This window comes from Sapajus apella, unplaced genomic scaffold (genome assembly GCF_009761245.1).
Source record: "Sapajus apella isolate SASKATOON/1434 unplaced genomic scaffold, GSC_monkey_1.0 scaffold3, whole genome shotgun sequence".
In the NCBI taxonomy this organism is placed as follows: Eukaryota; Metazoa; Chordata; class Mammalia; order Primates; family Cebidae; genus Sapajus; species Sapajus apella.
Window position 1 is genome coordinate 13,561,418 of NW_022436943.1, and position 22,553 is coordinate 13,583,970.

The following is a 22,553-nucleotide window of genomic DNA, read 5'->3' on the forward strand; positions in this document are numbered from 1 at the left end:
ATTCATAAGAATAATACTTAAATATGTTCAAACCTGAAACTAGATATAATCTTCATTTGCTTCTAATTTTATTGGACTATAAAACCAAAACCTATTTTAAAATTTAACCTAAAACTTAAAAATCAGTAAGATTAAAACAATCTCAATATGATGCTAATGCCCTGCTGAAAATAAACTTAATAGTCACAACAAGGATATGGAACTGTGCTAATGATGATAATCTTTTTGTTTTAGCATAGCTTTATTACCATTGGATTTGTATTTTATATGTTATATTCCTATGTGCCATTTGTATACCATCTATGGTATCTAAGACACCATTTGTTGTAAAACATATCATTATTTTATGCATGCTTCTCTTAGCCTATCCTAACCTCAGCCTGCAATGACTACTAACAAAAAACAACGAGGCTTTAACATTCGTGTTCTTCCAGGGAGATTTTTTTCCCACTTCTTCTTACATACTGCATCTACCACAGAGAAACTCTTTATTGTTAATCTAGAACTAAGAGATGGTCTATGCCATCTTCTTCTTGTTATTTAGTCAACAAACATTCATAAAGTACCTAAAATATGCCAGGCACTGAGCTGGGCACAGAGCTCTGAAGGTGGCCAAAGTGTAGTCTCTGCCTGCAGAAGCTTATGCTGTGCGTAATAGAGAAAACAGACCCAGACATGGTTGTAAAATGAGAACTGATAAAGTAGACATCTCTGTATGACTCAAGATACAATTGCAACAAAAAAGACAAGATTATAGGTATAGCTGTCCATGGTAGAAGAGAGGAAAGGTGGGCGAAGGAAATACCAAGCTTAAGCTAGGTAGACAAGGAGTGGAACAGCATTGCAGGCAGTACAATGCTGGGGAACAGTACACATGAGCAACGACATGGGCAGAGATAAGAAAAAGGAGAGAAGCTAAAGCTATTTTAAATTATTGATTACAGCAAGAGCTGAAAGAGAGGGAGGGGTTACATATGAAACCAGAGTTAGGCAAAGGTCAAAGATATAAGGCCCAGAATGTCCTGGTAAGGAGTTTAGACATTACGCCACAGAAGAGGAGGAGTGGCTGAGGGGCTTCAGTTAGACACACAGCTATATTGAAGAAAAATTGTTTTCATTCCCATTGGCATACACTACTTCAGCAATATGGAAACTTGGTTAAAAAAAAAAATTAAATTTGTTATTGGTAAAATTCCAGTAAGCCATTTCACCCAGAATAAGCAACTCTCCTTCTTCCCTTGCCTTCTTGCTGATTGGAGAGCACCTCTGTGGAACAACACAAATTGCACAATTTAAAATCAGAAGAAAATAAACATTATTTTTTCCCAACCTAGTTATTTCCAGGTTAAGGCAAGAGATTTACTTTAGTCCACAGAGCTACTGAAGTGAAAAAGGAATGATCCAAAATTTATGTCCTTCATTCCAGAATTATTTCTAGTTGTCCATTTACCAATCTTTGAGACCTCCGATCGAGATAAAATGAAAGTATTTATTTATAACTTTAATGCCCATGTTAATGCTACTGTGTTGTCAAAAATCAGGTTGTTGGAGGTATTTTAAACCATTTTTAAAGGTGCCTGAATTATTTAAGAATATCTCGATCCCATTTATTCTGACCTGTGATAATCCTAAAGGGTTAAATTGTCAAAACAGACTACCTAGAATCACAAATCTTATCTAGCACCAAAATTTATTAATGATTCATTGGATGCAAGCCACCATCAGAAATAAACAAACATTCATTTTGGGAAAAACCCCAAATCGTCAGACCCAGCATCCAAAACAGACCATTTTCTCCTGCAGTCGTCACATTTTGGTTTTGCATTTATAAGTAAATTTTGAGCATTGTCTGCAAAAACATTTCTCACAAAAGGAAGGCAGTTTGGTTTGGGGACATCTCATTCCACATTCTCTTACAGAGCTTAACACAGCACCTCTGTCTCCATTCTCCAGCCAGCCTGCCAAATTCCAGGCTTATTTACAAAAAGCAATCTAGACAGATCAGAAATGTCCTGCTTAAAAAAAAAAAAATTATCAATAGGGACTCCCTGGCATTTTTCCACTGATAAATACTATGAGATTTATTACAAAGTCTGATGAGGTCATTTTTTCCTTTGCAAGTCTCAGGAAGAGAAAAAATTAGTCAAGGCCAGCTCTTAACACCTTCCCTTCTTTTGACTTAGTGTCTATGCTTACACCCAAAGTTCAAAATGTAATCAATTGTAGGATTATAGGATTATCTGAAAAGTTCCTAAAATGACCCTATACATATTTGATAATCTCTTCAGAATTATTTCTGAAGCCATAATGGAACCAAAACACCCTACCAGTTGTTAACAAAAATAAATAGCTTTGTGTTTCTAAGCCATATAAGTCAAATCATGTATTCAATGAAGTTATTTATTAGGCATATTTATTTTTGATAAAATGGTTGAATCTAAAATTAAAACTTCTAATTTATTTAAAAAATCTATAAGGGAACTATGATTTTGGTAATATGAAACCTAAATTAAAATGCTTTTTAAATACATAAAGGTTTTTTTTTCTGTATTAACTGTAATAAACATATCTAACATATCTTAAAATACATAACTAGTATCTCAAGGAAATTTCCAGATTGGAAAAATACAGATGGCAAGAAGTATTTGATAAGTTGACTTAGGCTGTCCTGGGTGTGGGTATGTGTCTTGTTGCATAAAGGCTTTGGTTTTAATTTGAAACTGCAGAAGATAAGTGCTCGCATTAAAAACAAAAACAAAAACAAGACCAGTTTAAAAAAACGTACACCTTTGGTACACTAAAAGTCTCATGCAACAGAATAGAACATCAACAAACTTTGTCTGGGCTCTGGGTAGAGGGGGAAAAAAAACTTATTTTTAACAAATCTTAATCATATACCTATGCCTCACACAGATTTGGGGTCAAACTTTACACACACATACAGAGGAAAAGTAGAATAAGCAGATTTTTGTTTGTTTGTTTGTTTGTTTAGCCATGTGGAAATCAACCACCAGAAGAACTGAAAAATGAAGCTTAAAAATAGGGACCTCACATTGCGGGGCTAGAGAAGGGGACTTTGGGGCAGTGAATGATTTGCTTCATATCCAAAGCCCTCGTGGATGTTTTATTTTTGTAATCATTTTCACATATTACTTTGCCTAAAATTAGATAGATAAAGATAGGTAGGTGGGTAATTAGAAGGAAAGAAAATGCATGAACCAATGTGTTATGTGATCACATTTGAATCATTCAAATCAGCTATCCTCTATTCTAAATTATTCACAAGGGCATTTTAACTCCCTAAAGTTCATAAACAGAGTGCAAATCACCCGACCAGAAGTAATTTGCTGCTTTTAAGCCAAAGCCCTGGCTAGCTAAGGAGTTGCCTGTAGGAATTAACCAGAACAAAATCCAGATTAAACAACTAATTGGCTTGTCTACTGAAGAAAAGGAAAACAAAATACATTTCTCTACCTTAAGATACAGTCATAGATACAGAGGGTTTTCAGAACCACTTCAAAGAAGATGTTTAAATCGCTGACAAAAGTCAACAAGGTGAAGCCTATAGGAGAGAACAATGAGAATGAACAAAGCTCTCATCAGAATAAACAAGGCTCTCAGCCAAGTAATCAGCCTCAGCAAACCACAACACAGGTATGTTCTCCACATTCCTAAGTACGCTTTGATTTTCATCATTTCTTGTCTGGTAATAGCATTTAATCACTGCTATAATCTATGATTGCTTAGTAGTTTCACCCAGCACCATCTGGTACATATACTCTGTCGGGCTTACCTTTATTAATTTATATATTCTGTAGATATTTGTTTATAAAATGAATAATAAATGTTTAGGAGATTATATTAAGATTTGGAAAAGCCAAGTAAGACTTCTCTTTGCTGATTTTCACTTCTGTGATCATCCAAAATGAAATCATTTCTCAAATATTAAATTAGTTACTTGATTTTCAACAAAAAACATCAAGTATCCCGGTTTTAATAAACCACATTTTAACAACAGATTATCTAGAGCAATAGGAAACTTACTGGCTCTCAGTTGAGAGCAATTTTGCCACTCAAGGGACATTTGACAAATGTGGGGACATTTTCAGTTGCCACGTTCCAGGGTGGGGATGTTACTGTCATCTAGTGGGTAAAGTCTGCAGATGCTGCTAAACATCCTATCATGGACAGCACAGCCCTCTACAACTTAGGATTATACACTACAAAATTTTAGTACTGCCAAAGTGGGGGAACCTTACTTTAAACAAAACGTTTCACAAGTTCCAAGTATAATCATCTGTAAAATGTATATGATAATTTCTGCTTTGTTGTGAGAACTAGAGACAATATATAAAGCACATGGTAGGTACTTTGCAAGTGGCCATTATTACTATAATTCATGATTTGTGTTTCTGTGACAGGTTTAAGTCCAAGCCGTCATTATAAGAGCAATATTTACTTACAACTATCTAGAGAATAATTTTCATGAATTACTCACTAGAATTACCTAAAAGAGCTACAAAAGATTTTTAGAGCAATAGTTATTTTCCCATCTGAAAGAGCTGGAAGAGAGATGTCAAGTACAAGCAGGAGTGCGCCTCAGGGACTAGGGGAGCATGGTCCAATGGTTCGTGTTTAAATGAGCCTAGAGGATAGACAACACTGAGATTATTTAACATTGGCCATGGAAAACCTTCCTTCCTTTTCTGATTAATGTTGATTGCTTTGCAGTAGAGAGGAGATGAGGCAGATTGTGTTAGTATTGCTTTGTGAGAGTGCCCTTGACTTCTTTCTAATTCTTATGCCGAAATAAATAATCACACACTAAAAGTTATTTATGTGTTTAAAAACTCATACAATGTCACAAATATTGAGCTGGTACTTCCCTTCAGCTAGTATTGCTGTACTTTGCTCTGGGAAAGTCACTACATTCGTGGTTAACTCCTGGCTACTGTGATTATTTTCCCAAAGAGCACATAAAAACAGCTAACAGCTAATATTTTATTCTCTTAGAGAACATTGTAGCTAACAGCAATTACCATGTGCCAAGCAAGGTGCTAAGCCCTTTTCTAGTACTACTGTATTTAATCCTCACAACAGCCACAGGTCCTATTATAATTTGCTGCTTACACAGGTAACAAATGGCAGATCCTGGATTGGGACCAAGTCCCATCTGACTTCAGCACCTGAGAGCCAAATCACTAGGCTATACTGCTTCAAAACAGGAGGGATATTAGTTGAGTCAACCCTTTAAGATATTTGCCTACAGGATAAAAAGATGTTAGAGAGAAGGCAAAAAAAAGAACAGTAACTTATTAAAGAATTGTCTTTCCTTTCAAAATAGGAATACTGGAGAAGTACTTAGATTAGGCACAGGCAGAGCACTCCTTAGGTATATCCTATGCTATTCTAACAGCCTTAATATGTGGTGAGTATTAATCATGAAGCCTACTGGCATCACATTATATCTTTTTTTTTTTTTTTTTTTTTTTTTTGAGACAGAATCCCATTCTGTCACCCAGGCTTGACTGCAGCGATGTAATCTTGACGCACTGCAACCTCTGCCTCCTAAATTCAAACGATTCTCATGCCTCAGCTTTCCAAGAAGCTGGGATTACAGGTGCATACCACCACACTTGGCTCATTTTTTGTATTTTTAGTAGACATGGGGTTTTGCCACGTTGGCCAGGCTGGTATCAAACTCTTGACCTCAGGCGTTCTGCCCACCTCGAACTCGCAAAGTGTTGGGATTACAGGCATGGGTCACTGCCACATTATATCTTAAAACTCATATTTGAAGAATTATTTGCATCTGTTCTTCCAAGAACATGTGAGTATAGGAAAAAGTAGGTTATCTTCAATTTCAAATATACCAAATGTTAAAAATGACAGCAAGTTAAAATCCTATTTTCTTTCATGAAATTTGATCTTTTAAATGGCATTTAAACAATAAGCCTCTGAACTATGAATAAATGATTAGAGTCTTATAGAAAATATCTAGGAATAAATATATCAATGTATATTGTGCTTTTTAAGGAGTCATTTAAAGAGCTCATTTACAAACCAAAATGTCATGGGTAATTCCCACCTATCCGTGAAAAATAATTCAAGAACTGCAAATCAGTTTAATCCAAACTCTCTCTCTTGCCCCAGAATAAGACACTGTTCACATAAATCTACATATGTATACACATAAAGACCATAACGGAAATGTTTATGAATAACATCGTCATTGTAACAATGCAAAAAGACTTGATTGAAGTCAGAAGGCTTTTCACTGTTTATAAATAGTCCTGGATTTATACCTTTCTAGCTATGTTCATATAAACTAGCCACTTAATCAATTTCATATTCAACAACAATAATATTAATAATAATAGCTGTCTTGCCTAACATATATGGTTATTGTGAGGCTTAAGTGAAATCAGCCAATTAATTTATTTTTTAGTTTTAAATACTTCTATGACATACAGGGCTTAAAAATAATGTCAAAACTCCATAGCAGGCACACAAGACTCTCAATGTCCTTCTGGTCTCTGCCTAGCCTCAAGCCTCATCTACTCACCCTTTGCCCCATCCAGCCGCTCCTACTGTAGTTTCTCCCCACCTATGTGGGGTCATGCCTTTGGCTTTTGCTAAACCTGGGTCATCTGTCTGGAATGTTTTCTAAGTCTTCTCCATGTGGAAAACAAAAATCTTATCTTCATAAAATCAAGAGTCACTTTCTTTGGAATAGTTTCCTTCCTTTCCCTTCTACTCCAGTAGAATTGACCACTTCGTGTTTATGCCCCATCCTTATCCTCTACAGACGCTGTCTCGTCACCTACATTTTTTTGCACTTAACATTTTTGTGTGTTTGTTTCCCCTTCTAGACTGTGCATAGCTTGGGAGTCAATCTTTCTATATTCTAATCTCATATTTTGGTTCACTCTGCCCCTGTAGGAACAGCCCGAGGCATACACTGGCCATGTGTAGTGACATAACGACATTTCAAAGGAAAGCTTAGATGATCAGACAAATGATGAAGTAGAAGCAGATGAAATCATGGAGAGAAGAAAGAGGGCCATGTGTGAATGGGACCAAATTGCCTTCTCTCCACTGTTTTAAGTTCTACCACTAAAGACCTAGACCAATGCTAGGCCTATGGGAATTAAACAGCAGAACTGAAGGGATGTGAGCGTGAGAAACACAGAGTCCGTACTGTAAAAAACCATAGGGATCCTGTGACTAACAAGCTGTGGAGGCTGAGGTTGATTATTCAATAGTAGGCCAAGAACGCCCATTTTAAGTGCAAGAATCACTTTTAGTGCCTCATGAACAGTCCATTTTAATGATCCGATTGACAATTGAGTGGAAAATGGTGTTACATTTTACTTTCAACTTCATTTTTATGTAAATTCATCACATGCAATCTCTATTTTTTTCTTCAAAGGAAGAAAACAAAAGTGAAGAGAAATCTCTCAAAACCAAGTCAACTCCAGACACGTCTGAAGAGCCACACACCAACATACAAGGTCAGAATGCAATCTCCAAATAAAACCTAGAAAGTGAAATACATATTTCTCTGAAATGTGTTGGCCAATGAAACATTTGTTCTTGAGTAGGTAAATTATCTAGGGTCACACTGAGGTTATTTGAAGATCTGAATAGTCTCAAAAACTATATATCCTCATTCAGTAACTCATTTGTCCATTCAATAGATGTGTTTTCATTAGCTGCCATGTGCCAGGCACTGTTCTATGGGCTGGAGTTGCAGTGAGCAACATGGACCGAGTCTGGGGTCACATGGAGCTTGTAGTCTAAAGAAAACGAAACACATCACAGATAAGTAAGCACATTGTGAACAACATGATTCCAGACATTGAGAAGCAATATAAAGACACTAAAATGAATGTGGATTGAACACATTTAAAGGTTTAGCACTCACACCTCTGCTCCCTCTTGCTAAACTCTCTCCATTAGAAGGGTAATCTACTCCTAAGGCTACCACACTTGTTTCTACAGGGTTGATTCTAAGTCCATATCAGGTCAATTTCTTTTTTTAAGACTGTCAGCAATATTTTCCAAATCACCACTAGATGTACATGCCTGTATATTGTGCTGCATCACAGAGAAAGCATGTCTAAAATTAAATTCCTTATCTTCCCCTACAAATACACTCCCTCTCCTGATTTTTTTTTTTTTTTTTGAGATGCAGTTTCGCTCTTGTTACCCAGGCAATGGCACAATCTTGGTTCACCGCAACCTCCACCTCCTAGGTTCAAGCAATTCTCCTGCCTCAGCCTCCTGAGTAGCTGGGACTACAGGCACGCGCCACCATGGCCAGCTAATTGTTTTGTATTTTTAGTAAAGATGGGTTTTTACCACTTTGACCAGGATGGTCTCGATCTCTTGACCTCATGATCCACCTGCCTCAGCCTCCCAAAGCACTGGGATTATAGGCGTGAGCCACCGTGCCCAGCCCCCTCTCCTGATTTATTTCTATCCCAGGTACTATCATTCTTTCAGTCTCCCCACCTCAAAATATCGCTTGGGTTTTATTCCTTTATCTAGGATGTCCTGTAAAGAAAATTAGTCACCAAATCTCCTTTCATAAGGACCCTGACACCCATTTCCTTTCCTTCCAGGCTCAGCAATACCGTCCTGGCTCAGGCCCTTATTAGTAGCTCATGTCTGCACTACTCCTGGGCTAAGTGGTTGTTTTTGTTTAGAACTCTATTTTATCCATCTCTCCCCCCGTTACCCAGCCCAAACACTGTTAGGAGATTATTGTCCATTAACCACCACTTTGATCTCAACCTTTGCTCGAGAAACTTACGTGCTTGCATATTGCCTGCATGACAAAATCTAAATTCCTCTACCTGACTTTGTAGAACTTAATGTGATCTTTTATCAGCCCCCCTTTTTAGACCTTCTATCCTACTTCTCCCCAGTAGAAACACTACCCCCAACCAAAAAAATACAAAAATGATAGGTGAATCACTAGAACAGAATGTTTTGTTAGATAATAAAAATAAAATTATTGCCATAAAACTAACACAAATGTTTTACTTTTCATCCATTAGACAAAGCCTGTGTATGATGATTGTTAATGACTTTCTATTTGTACTAAAACAAATATTGGAACTGGGGCACAACTGAGCTTTTACTAGCCCAAATGTCCCATCTTTAAGGAAGAAAAATAAGAAATACACAAAAATTACAAGCAAGATTATAAATTTAAAAACAAATCACAAGAAATGTTTCAAATAAACAAATTCCTGTCAAGCAATATCCCCACAGTAAAAGTACTGAAACCATTATCATAAGTAAACTAACACAGGAACAGAAAACCAAATACTGTATGTTTTCACTTGTGGGAGCTAAACATTGAGTACACATGGACATAAAGATGGGAACAACAGACACCAGGGTCTAGTTGAGGGTGGAGAATGAGAGGAGGGTGAGGACAGAAAAACTACCAATAGGGTATCATGCTTATTACCTGGATGATGAAATAATCTGTATGCCAACCCCCCATGACACAAAACTTGCCTATATAATAAACCTGCACATGTACTCATGAACCTGAAATAAAAGGTTTTTTGAAATTTTCAATTTTTAAATAATACCAAATTTCAGTACTATCTTACTTTAATTTGGGAATGCTACATTAAACCTGTTGTGTAATAAAGAAAGCTTTATTTTAAAAAAAAGGACCACTCAACAAATGGCCCCACCCTCCTACTTACTGTTTCTATTCAGGAGAAAAGGAAAGGATCTATATGAAGAAAATAACTGAATTGTACAGAGATATGTAGGATAAACTTAAATAACTGGAGGGAAATATGTATTCATTTGGGGGGATAATATTATAAAGATATTGATTTTTCCTAAATTAATTCATATTTATACTTTTTATAGCCTTCTATCTACTTACAAATAATTTTTTTTAAAAAGGGAAGAAAATTCACTTTACTTTTCTTGACTTTATTTTCTTATTCTGAAAAGCATGTCTGTGTTTTCACTGTGCAGTTTAGAATGTAGAGAATACTTGTTCATACGTAGACCAGGTGTTTTTGCCACTATCTTTCTTCTGTATTTTTATCTCAGCCACAAAGATAGGAAAACAGTATTTTCCAAATAGACAATCAGCATTGACTTACCCGAGGAGTAAGTGGGGAAATAAATGTTCTATAACACATTGTTCAAAATGAAAGCAATATAATAATACTTCATAACTGATGACTAAAGCTAGACTGTTCAACTGCTAGGTTATCTGATTTAAAATATCTAGGATAATGTTTCACTGAAAGAAGAAAGCACTTAATAATCCTAAAACTCTATCTGATCCAAATTCATATATATAAAACTTCCACAAATAGTAAAAATCATATACCAAGAGGACATTGTAAAAAATGTGGTCTTGCCTTGTTTTATCTGTAATTGAAGACCATTATTCAATCTTCGAATTTGTTTAAAAGGTGAAGACTCTTTTGAAGATTATGCAACAATCTTTAATGCATGCAGCAAAATGTGATTAACACATGGAAGTGCTGAGGAAGAGAGAAACATTCTGATAATTCAAGCTACAATTCTGTTTTTCTGAGTTACTATGTAATAGTAATGGTTTAAATCTACAGTTCTTTGCACAGAAAAATACAACTTTACATAAAACCAAGGATCACACCTCTGAAAAACAAGCTTATTCTTATCTTTGTTGTACTTTTTTCAAAGTGTATTTGTAAGCTTAAGTTTTTCATAGCTGGTAATAAAAACTGTTTTGTGGAAGTTTCATTTAACAGAGGAGCTATTTGAGTAGAAGTAAAAAGTAGTTTCATTTAAATCTGCAGACTTAGCATGTCTCCAAAGACTTTAATAGGAATAACAGTTATATTTAAGATATTTTGTCTTGAAAAAGCAAAATTATTAGTGTTTAAAGATAGCCTCTGATATGTGCTTGATATTTTTGTGTTCACTTCAAAACATGCAGGTGCAATGTCATAAAATCTGCAGATGTTGATTTCTGATTATAGAACCCTTATCTTCTGCAGAGCATGGTTTAATTTCTATCTACCATGGAAATGAAGAACACAACATATTTTGGATTCAAATAAAGATAACTTACTAAGGTCCTCTTTTGATTATAATCATCTTTCTTAGGCATCTACTTCATTTATATTACATTAAATGCTTCTTTAAATAAATTTCTCCGTACCAGTAGAGGAAATGTAAGCAATTTACCTAGTGGCTTGTGGTGCTTTCAAGTGACATTATTTGTGTAGAAGTGGGTCAAAGTTGAGTGCCCATTGCTAGTACAGTGTGGTAAGCTGATTAATGGCTATCCAAAGATGTCTACACCATAATCTGTAAAATCTAAGAATTTGGTAGTTTACATGGAAGAAAGTTGCTAATGTTATTAAGGATCTTGAAATTGGAAGATTATCACAGATTATTCAGGTAGCCCCAGTGGAATCCAGGGGTTCTTATAAGACTGAAGCAGGAGAGTCAAAGGCAGGAGATGAGACAATGAAAGCAGAGGTGGATTGATGTTCTCTGGAGGTGGGGGAAGGGACCAGGACCCAAGGAGTGCTGTGACCTCTAGAAGCTGGAAAAGACAAGGAATGGATTCTCTCCTGAAGCTTCCAGGAGAACACAGCCCTTCAAATGTCTTAGACTTCTGACTTTCGGAACTACAAGACAACGGGCTGTGTTGCTTTAAGCCATTACTTTTATGGGAATTGATTACGGCAGCAATGGAAAACTATAACACATACAGTTTTAAGATAATTCCAAATTAAAATATAAAATGCAACCATTTAAAAAATGAAATTGAGTTTTCCTACAATAATGTAAATTCATAGTAAAGACAGTATACTATATCCAAAAAAGAGCATTTGAGAATTTGACACCCCCAAATTCAAATCATAACTCTGCTACTTTCTAACTCTTCAGTTGAGGCATTTAACATCTTTGCATGTCATTTTGCTCACGTATAAAATAAGGACAATACTGCTATCAGTGTTGGGTTATGAGTGAGAATTAAATTAGTTAATATATGCAAAGCATTTCTCATGGAGGTTGGTAAATCCCAACCCTGATAGAAGCCAGATAGCATAAATGAGGAGCATTCATTCATGCCCTGTCTGAAAAGATCAGAGGCTACTCAGCTCCGCCAGTAACTGTCACATGTGGATGCGGGTCAAATGCTGCCAGGTGTTACACTTGTCAAGAGAAACCAGAAACACAAATGTTAATTTGAAAGATCTCAATTTTAAAATGTTGACTTCTTTAGTGTTTAAATATTTATTCTCTTTCTTGAATTACTGGGAACAAAATAACTGAATTCTTATCAAATTCAGTCTACAAGACCATTTTGCGACCTCTAACCACCCATATGGTAGATATGTGATGTTGTCTGTATTTATGAACAATGAAATCCCTGGGCAAAATTCTGCATCTGTCAATGCTTTTAGTGATCCTCTTACTTTTCCATTCCTCTTTGCTCATAACCTCCATCCTAGTCTTTGTTTTGTAAACAGACTGCAAGTAGGGTGGCCTCCCTGGAAGTGCTTGCCAAATAGCTTTCCACAGCCAAGGCCCCTAAGTTCCAAGTCTAGCACAATTCCAGATCTACAGAGGTGCCTCCAGCCTTGCCCAGGTTTCTATCCTCTTTCCAAACTGGCCCAGCCTACATCTCAGCCAACTCTCATTTTGGGCAGCAGTCTAAAGCTAAAAACTGCTCTGGAGCTAAATCTGCTCTAAAAAAAATTAATAAAGCTGGCCAGGCACGGTGGCTCATGCCTATAATCCCAGCTCTTTGGGAGCACAAGGCAGGAGAATTTCTTGAGACCAACCTGGACAACATAGTGAGACCTGACCTCTATCCTTCCAAGTTTTTATTTATCAGCTGGGCATGGTAGCATGTGCCTGTAGTTCCAACTACTTAGGAGAATGATGAGGGAGGATTACTTGAGCCCAGGAGTTTGTGGTTGCAGTGAGCTATGGCCATGCTACTGCATTACAGTGTGGCTGACTGAAAGAAACCCTGTCTCTTAAACCATAAATAAAAATATAAAATAAAGCCCAGTTTTTCAGAAAAGGTAGTGAGTGTTTAAATAAGAAATCACTCTTCAGTCCTTGGCAGTAACAATTAGCAAATACAATTTAATGTGTCCTGTGTGGAATAGAAAAATAACTAGGCCATCTACTGAAATTTACTTTACAAAAAGCAGTAAAGACTTCTCTAAGATCAACCAGTTCAATTGGCATGCATAAGCAGTACTAATATGGCTAATTTTAGTTCTATAGTCCACTCCCTGTAACTTTCAGTCCTATTTATCAGCCAAAGGATAAGGTGGGAATAGAGACATCCTCCTAAAAAATATATACAACTTTTAATCAAAACTACTCAAGCAGATTTCTCAAAGAATTTAAAACAGAACTACCGTTCTGTACCAGCAATCCCATCACTGGGTATATATTCCAAAGAAAATAAATTGTTCCACCCATAAGACACATGCATTCTTGTATGCTCATTGCTGTGCTATTCACAATAGCAAAGACATGAAATCAACCTAAGTGCCCATCAACAGTGGATTAGATAAAGAAAGGGAGGCACATATATACCATGGAATACCACACAGCCATACAAAAGAATGAAATCATTTCATTTGCAGCAACACGGATGCAGATGGAGGCCATTATCCTAAGCAGATTGGTGCAAAAACAGAAAGCCAAACACCACATGTTCTTACTTATAAGTGGGAGCTAAACACTGGGTACTCATGGACATAAAGATGGGAACAATTGACTCTGCAGGCTACTAGAGGGAGGAGGGAGGGGGAAATAATTGAAAAACTAACTGTTTCACCTTAGAGGGGATATAAAAAATAAAATAATAACAAAAAAAGAAAAATTAACTGTTGAGTACTCTGCTCACTATCTGTGTGGCAGGATCATTCATATCCCAAACCTCAGCATCATACAGTATACCCATGTAACAAACCCACACATGCATCCCCTGAATCTAAAATAAAAATTTAAATAAAAAAAAGACTCAACATATTTATTTCTATCATCCAAATAAAAATAGTCTTATGTGGCAAAAAATCACAAGTATCCTTAAAAAGTGATACCTGATATGATGATAAATAAAAGAACTGAGAAATGAATATAGTTGGCATGACATTTCAGAAAATTTAGCCTAGAAAAAAGATAAATATTACATGCTTTCTAGTTTGAAATGATGAAGAAAATTCCTACGTATGCTGGTTTGGCAAGGGACAGAGACATAATCAGGACTCCCTGAGTGGCAGGGGCTCACTGTAAGAAAACTTGTGGATAACTGGAGCTGAAAAGCCATTTGGGGGAGGCTTTCAGACTGAGGCAGCCTAGGAGCTGATTACTTTTTCTCCCTTTCCCTCACACTGAATAGGGCTTCATTTCTCATGACTGCTGTTTTCTCTGTGTATCTACTCTGGACTGCTCTCATTTCCATTTACTCATTTTCCAGTCCAAATTCCAAAAGGAGTAGTCTGACTGACTTGGATAAACACCATTTTTCCCCCATTGAACAGACCCCTTCAGGCCACCATTGGGGTTGCCAGCCAGCAGTGGACAGGCCACCCTCTTGAGATTAGGTGCCCAGCACGTGCATGATCGGTAACCATTCCTGCATGTAACACAGCACAAAGCTCCCTCACTGAAAAGAGCGAAGTTTGGCATAGAAAGCATACCCTGTTTTAAATATTGAATAGAGAACAGATTCTGACTGATAAAATTACTGTCATTATGTGTTTCATAAGCTAAAATCTTAAGAGACCCTAACCAATGTGGATAGGATGGATTTTTTTTCCTTTAAAATGCCTTTTTTGTTGTAGTTTGCATGATTTAAATATATTTGCATAATTCAATTAAACGCTGTGCTTTTAGGCTTCTTTCTGCCAAAGAATATAGCTGACTTATGGAAAATTACATTACAGTTTTCTGGTTCCTGGGCTCTGTTAAGTAAATGAAAGGCATTGCATCATGCCCCACATACGTCAGTGCTATGAAGACCTGAGTTAATGTACCTTTTATTTTCTTTTTCTTCTAAGCAATTTACTCCAGTCTGGCTCATGGAACACTTTGTGTTTGCATTTTTCTCAAAGGGAGTCTTTATCTAATCCTCACAGAAATTCCCAGGACAAAAGTATTTTTCATTTTATGGATGAGGAAACTGTTATAGAAAAGCGACTTATCCAGAGTCACCCAGAGAATTAGTTATGTAGGGATTACAGGTCTCCGTTAGGTATCCAGCACTGGTAACCCTCCTTAATACCTATATAAAAAATGTGTTTTCTAGATGAATAGATCTCAGTTTTTAAAAAGTCCCTGAAACCTAGCATGACACTGAGAGAGGACCAGATTCATCCATCCTAACACAGTAACCAAGCTACCTTAGATGAATCCATGTTCTTTTTCCTTTGGTGATTTGCACATTTCTTTACTTGTGATGATGTATCCTAAGTCAAAAATCTTCCTAAATACAAAGGACACTTCAGGACTTTAGAGCACTTTAAGGCTGTCTAGAGGACACCTAAGCTTTGACCTCATGCAAAGATCCTATCCTACCTCAGCACAGGCTCCCTTAGCACAGGCTTAGATTGGCTGGAGGCTCCTAAGTACCACCAGCCAACAGGACCTTTGGCAATCACAAATCAATGCATTTTGTGTTTAGACTAATTGCTAGAATGTCTGAAGGGTTTGCATGTCTGTTTTGTTAATTCATTGATAAGTCATTCTTCTGCTTTCTAGACTAATGGAATAAATCTATTTTCTTTTCTATGTAACAGCCTTTCCATGAATTTGAAATAGCTATTAGGTCACCAGCTAATCTTAAATCCTTCACCAAAAGAGCCTAAGTTCCTCAAAGCATTTCTTATATGAGATGGTTTCCAGAACACTCATCCATTCTGAGTCCTTCTCTGGAATTTTTAGAAATTACATGTATGCCTCTTAATATAAAGTATGCCATTTTTCTGTTTTTATGAATGCCATTTTAAAACACTCAGATTCCATTTTATGTGCATTGCTGTAATGCCTGTCAACTTCCTCCATGTTGTTTGACAATCTACAAAGATATAATAAAATTTCAAGTGTGATTAAAGTATTATAGTTAAAATTATTCTAAGCACACTAGATAATCCAGCAACTCTGAAATTAACCACAAGCTGAGTGAAAAATACAATCTTAGGCCCTGGAAAATCATCATTAAGCATACGCTTCTTAAAACTGTTATTCCTTAACTCCAAATGTTCATTTAGATGAAAATAATGGTAACATTTATGCATCTAATCAAAGTACTCAGACTGTGTCTTTATTAATGCATCTAACATCTGCTCAGGTACTGGCGGCTCCTACTAAAAGATTTATTTTTGAGACAGAACCCACATGTATTTGATGTCCTAAGAATTAGACATTTGACCAAAGTAATGTCATCCCACACACCAAAGATTTCAACCAATTAAGGCATTGTCAAGTCTTGTGCTTTTCTTATATTTATTCAAAACAAGCCAATTGAGTGCCTTTTTAATTTACAACCTTATTCCCATATTAGGTTCTTTCTTTGAATCCCTCCTTTCTAGCCTTTATGTAATGTCACTGATAAAATGTGGAAGGTTAATGGATTTCCACATCACTTATTTCCTCACCTGAAGAGAGAAGCAGATGTTTCACACCTGCTCGTGTGTGCTGCTACAGCATGTTGTGCTGCTACAAGGGACCAAGGAGATTGGAAGTATATTCCACAGGCCCAGTGTCAGACACTGCCAGGCTCAAGATGGAATCAGCTGGGCGTGTGGAGAGCAAACTCAATAGTACTTATTTTTGCACATTTGATAAAAGCAACCATGTCAGAACACTTTGATTCCAGATTTCACTATCTGCCACAGGCACACATTCCAGAGTAGAATTTGACCAAGTGTACTGATGAGATCTGGCAACTGCTATACATTGTACAAAGAGCCCCACTGGCAGAAAGACTTACACTATTCATTTGGGCAGCTATGAAGTTGAGAATCCTGCTGTCCATGTGTGAAGCTGGGAAGAAGCACATTGTGCAGTTGACAACACTTTACCCAGATGCCAGAGCAAGATTTGCCTTGTATTTTAGATTTCTCTTTCATGATGAGGATGATGCAAACACTCTGACCATCTGTTTCCACAAACAAATAACATGCTGCATGGATAAAAAGACACCCACACTGAACTATAGTTGACAGGCATTCTTTTGTTTTAAGTCTTCATGGGTTTTTTTTTTTTTAAGTTGTTGTTCTGCTTTGAATCCAAGAATAGGACATAACTGGTTTCTTATCTTCATCAATAAGCTATTAATGAGGATTTATTTGGTAATTAAATGCTTATCCACAAATCAAATTAGGCTGAAATTAATGTATAAATATCCCAGGCTTGTCAAAATAGAGGCAGTGTTATTTTAGAAAGGCTTGGTAATATCTAGAGATCTGGTAAGTTGCTAAGATCTACCTAGAATTAAATTAATCCAAATGTTATGGCGTTAAACAAACATTCTTATTAGGAATGGGCAAAAAGAACTATTGCAGAACAGTTGGTCATTCCATTGGTCCCAGCAGAAAAGTTAATACTGAAAATGCAATACATATGCTGTAGCTTGAATGAGAGTTAGAGGAGGTATATGATGCATCTTATATCCACGGGGCTTTATAAGAAATGGCCTACCAGGCACAGTGGCTCACACTGATAATCCTAGCACTTTGGGAAGCTGAGGCAGGCAGATTGCTTGAGCTCAGGAGTTCAAGACCAGCCTGTGCAACATGACAAAATCCCATTTCTACAAAAAATACAAAAATTAACCAGGTGTGGTGGCTCACACCTGTAGTTCCAGTGATCCATGAAGTAGGAGGATCACTTTAGCCCAGGAGGTCAAGGCTGCAATGAGCCGTGATCATGCCACTGCACTCCACACTCCAGCCTGGGTGACAGAGTAAGACCATGCCTTTTTTTTTTTAATTGCATTTTAGGTTTTGGGGTACATTTGAAAAACATGCAAGATAGTTGCATAGGTACACATATGGCAGTGTGATTTGCTGCCTTCCTCCCCTTCACTTATATCTGGCATTTCTCCCTATGCTATCTCTCCCCAACTCCCCACCCTCCACTGTCCCTCCCCCATTTCCCCCCAACAGACCCCAGTGTGTAGTGCTCCCCTCCCTGTGTCTATGTGTTCTTATTGTTCAACACCCGCCTATGAGTGAGAACATGCAGTGTTTGATTTTCTGCTCTTGTGTCAGTTTGATGAGAATGATGGTTTCCAGGTTCATCCATGTCCCTACAAAGAACACAAACTCATCATTTTTGATGGCTGCATAATATTCCATGGTGTATATGTACCACATTTTCCCTGTCAAGTCTATCATCGATGGGCATTTGGGTTGGTTCCAGGTCTTTGCTATTGTAAACAGTGCTGCAATGAAGATTCGTGTGCATGTATCCTTATAGTAGAATGATTTATAATCCTTTGGATATATACCCAGCACTGGGATTGCTGGGTCAAATGGAATTTCTATTTCTAGGCCCTTAAGGAATCGCCACACTGTCTTCCACAATGATTGAACTAATTTACACTCCTAACAGTGTAAAAGTGTTTCTATTTCTCCACATCCTCTCTAGCATCTGTTGTCTCTAGATTTTTTTTTCTTTTTTTATTGCATTTTTGTTTTTGGGGTACATGTGACAAACATGCAAGATTGTTGCATAAGTACACACATGGCAGTGTGATTTGCTGCCTCCCTCCCCTTCACCTATATCTGGCATTTCTCCCCATGCTCTCTCTCCCCAACTCACCACCCTCCATCCCTCCTCCATTTCCCCCCAACAGACCCCAGTGTGTAGTGCTCCCCTCCCTGTGTCCATGTGTTCTCATTGTTCAACATCCACCTATGAGTGAGAACATGTGGTGTTTGGTTTTCTGCTGTTGTGTCAGTTTGTTGAGAATGATGGTTTCCAGATTCATCCATGTCCCTACAAAGGACACGAACTCATCATTTTTGATGACTGCATAATATTCCATGGTGTATATGTACCACATTTACCCTGTCCAGTCTATCATCGATGGGCATTTGGGTTGGTTCCAGGTTTTTGCTATGGCAAACAGTGCTGCAATGAACATTCGTGTACATGTGTCCTTATAGTAGAACGATTTATAATCCTTTGGATATATACCCAGCAATGGGATTGCTGGGTCAAATGGAATTTCTATTTCTAGGTCCTTAAGGAATCGCCACACTGTCTTCCACAATGATTGAACTAATTTACACTCCCACCAACAGTGTAAAAGTGTTCCTGTTTCTCCACATCCTCTCCAGCATCTGTTGTCTCTAGATTTTTTAATGATTGCCATGCTAACTGGCATGAGATGGTATCTCCATGTAGTTTTGATTTGCATTTCTCTGATGACCAGTGATGATGAGCATTTTTTCATATGTTTGTTGGCCTCATGTATGTCTTCTTTTGTAAAGTGTCTGTTCATATCCTTTGCCCACTTTTGAATGGGCTTGTTTGTTTTTTTCTTGTAAATCTGTTTCAGTTCTTTGTAAATTCTGGATATCAGCTCTTTGTCGGATGGGTAGACTGCAAAAATTTTTTCCATTGTGTCGGTTGCCAATTCACTCTAATTACTGTTTCTTTTGCCGTGCAGAAGCTGTGGAGTTTGATTAGGTTCCATTTGTCTATTTTGGCTTTTGTTGTCAATGCTTTTGGTGTTTTGGTCATGAAGTCCTTGCCTACACCTATGTCCTGAATGGTTTTGCCTAGATTTTCTTCTAGGGTTTTTATGGCATTAGGTCTTATGTTTAAGTCTTTAATCCATCTGGAGTTAATTTTAGTGTAAGGTGTCAAGAAGGAATCCAGTTTCTGCTTTCTGCGCATGGCTAGCCAGTTTTCCCAACACCATTTATTAAACAGGGAATCCTTTCCCCATTGCTTGTTGTTGTCACGTTTGTCAAAGATGGGATGGTTGTAGATATGTGGTGTTGCCTCTGAGGCCTCTGTACTGTTCCATTGGTCTATATCTCTGTTTTGGTACCAGTATCATGCTGTTTTGATTACTGTAGCCTTATAGTATAGTTTGAAGTCCAGTAGTGTGATGCCTCCCGCTTTGTTCTTTTTGCTTAGGATTGACTTGGCTATGCGGGCTCTCTTTTGGTTCCATATGAAGTTTAAGGTGTCTTTTTCCAGTTCTTTGAAGAAGGTCATTGGTAGCTTGATGGGGACAGCATTGAATCTATAAATTACTTTGGGCAGTATGGCCATTTTCACGATATCAATTCTTCCTAACCATGAACATGGAATGTTTCTCCATCTGTTTGTGTCCTCTCTTTTTTCGTTGAGTAGTGGTTTGTAATTCTCCTTGAAGAGGTCCTTTACGTTCCTTGTTAGTTGTATTCCTAGGTATTTTATTCTCTTTGTAGCAATTGTGAATGGCAGTTCATTCTTGATTTGGCTCTCTTTAGGTGTGTTATTGGTGTATAGGAATGCTTGTGATTTTTGCACATTGATTTTGTATCCTGAGACTTTGCTGAACTTGCTTATCAGTTTCAGGAGATTTGGGGCTGAGACGATGGGGTCTTCTAGATATACAATCATGTCGTCTGCAAATAGAGAGAATTTGACTTCCTCCTTTCCTATTTGAAGACACTTTATTTCTTTTTCTTGCCTGATTGCTCTGGCTAGAAATTCCAGTACTATATTGAATAGAAGTGGTAAGAGAGGGCATCCTTGTCTAGTGCCAGATTTCAAAGGGAATGCTTCCAGTTTTTGCCCATTCAGTATGATATTTCCTGTTGATTTGTCGTAAATAGCTTTTATTATTTTGAGATACGTTCCATCGATACCTAACTTATTGAGGGTTTTTAGCATAAAAGGCTGTTGAATTTTGGCAAAGGCCTTCTCTGCATCAATTGAGATAATCATGTGGTTTTTGTCTTTGGTTCTGTTTATGTGGTGAATTACATTTATAGACTTGCGTATGTTGAACCAGCCTTGCATCCCTGGGTTGAAGCCTACTTGATCATGGTGGATAAGCTTTTTGATGTGCTGTTGCAATCGGCTTGCCAGTATTTTATCAAAGATTTTTGCAGCTATGTTCATCATGGATATCGGCCTGAAGTTTTCTTTTCTTGTTGAGTCTCTGCTGGGTTTTGGTATCAGGATGATGTTGGTCTCATAAAATGATTGGGAAGGATTCCCTCTTTTTGGATTATTTGGAATAGTTTCAGAAGGAATGATATCAGCTCCTCTTTGTATGTCTGGTAGAATTGAGCTGTGAATCCATCTGGACCTGGGCTTTTTTGGGGTGGTAGGCTCTTAATTGCTGCCTCAACTTCAGACTTTGTTATGGGTCTATTCAGGGTTTCGACTTCTTCCTGGTTTAGGCTTGGGAGGAGGCAAGTGTCCAGGAATTTATCCATTTCTTCCAGGTTTACTAGTTTATGTGCATAGAGTTGTTTGTAATAATCTCTGTTGATGGTTTGAATTTCTGTGGAATCTGTGGTGATATCCCCTTTATTGTTTTTATTGCATCCATTTGGTTATTATCTCTTTTCATTTTATTAATCTGGCTAGTGGTCTGTCTATTTCATTGATCTTTTCAAACAACAAGCTCCAGGATTTATGGATTTTTTGAAGAGTTTTTTGTCTCTATCTCCTTCAGTTCTGCTCTGATCTTAGTTATTTCTTGTCTTCTGCTATGTTTTCAGTTTTTCTGATCTTGCTCCTCTAGCTCTTTCAATTTTGATGATAGGGTGTCAATTTTCGTTCTCTCCTTCCTTCTCATGTGGGCACTTATTGCTATATATTTTCCTCTAGAGACTGCTTTAAATGTGTCCCAGAGATCCTGGTATGTTGTGTCTTCATTCTCATTGGTTTCGAAGAACAGCTTTATTTCTGCCTTCATTTCATTGTTTATCCAGTCAACATTCAATAGCCAGTTGTTCAGTTTCCATGAAGTTGTGCTGTTCTGAGTTAGTTTCTGCATTCTGAGTTCTATTGCACTGTGGTCTTAGAGACTGTTTGCTATGATTTCCATTCTTTTGCATTTGCTGAGGAGTGATTTGCTTCCAATTACGTGGTCAATTTTAGAGTAGGTGTGATGTGGTGCTGAGAAGAATGTGTATTCTGTGGATTTGGGGTGGAGAGTTCTGTAAGTGTCTATTAGGTTTGCTTGGTCCAGGTCTGAGTTCAAGTCCTGGATATCCTTGTTAATTTTCTGTCTGGTTGATCTGTCTAATATTGACAATGGGGTGTTAAAGTCTCCCACTATAATTGTGTGGGAGTCTAAGTCTCTTTGTAAGTCATTAAGAACTTGCCTTATGAATCTGGGTACTCCTCTATTGGGTGTGTATATATTTAGGATCGTTAGCTCTTCTTGTTGCATTGATTCTTTTACCATTATATAATGTCCTTCTTTGTCTCTTTTGGTCTTTGTTGCTTAAAAGTCTATTTTATCAGAGACGAGAATTGCAACTCCTGTTTTTTTTTTTTTTTTTTTTTTTTTT

General features: G+C 37.2%; 1 protein-coding gene across 1 annotated transcript in view; it reads left to right on the forward strand.

Annotated features, from left to right (window-relative positions):
* The first annotated feature begins 3,347 nt into the window (after positions 1–3,347).
* CNGB3 (cyclic nucleotide gated channel subunit beta 3) overlaps positions 3,348–22,553 on the forward strand; it is a 165,941-nt gene continuing 146,735 nt past the window's right edge. The window contains exons 1-2 of the mRNA XM_032249930.1: positions 3,348–3,654; positions 7,433–7,514. Of these exons, the coding sequence (XP_032105821.1) occupies positions 3,526–3,654; positions 7,433–7,514 (211 nt within the window). The 5' untranslated portion in view covers positions 3,348–3,525. The remainder of the gene's footprint in view (positions 3,655–7,432; positions 7,515–22,553) is intronic.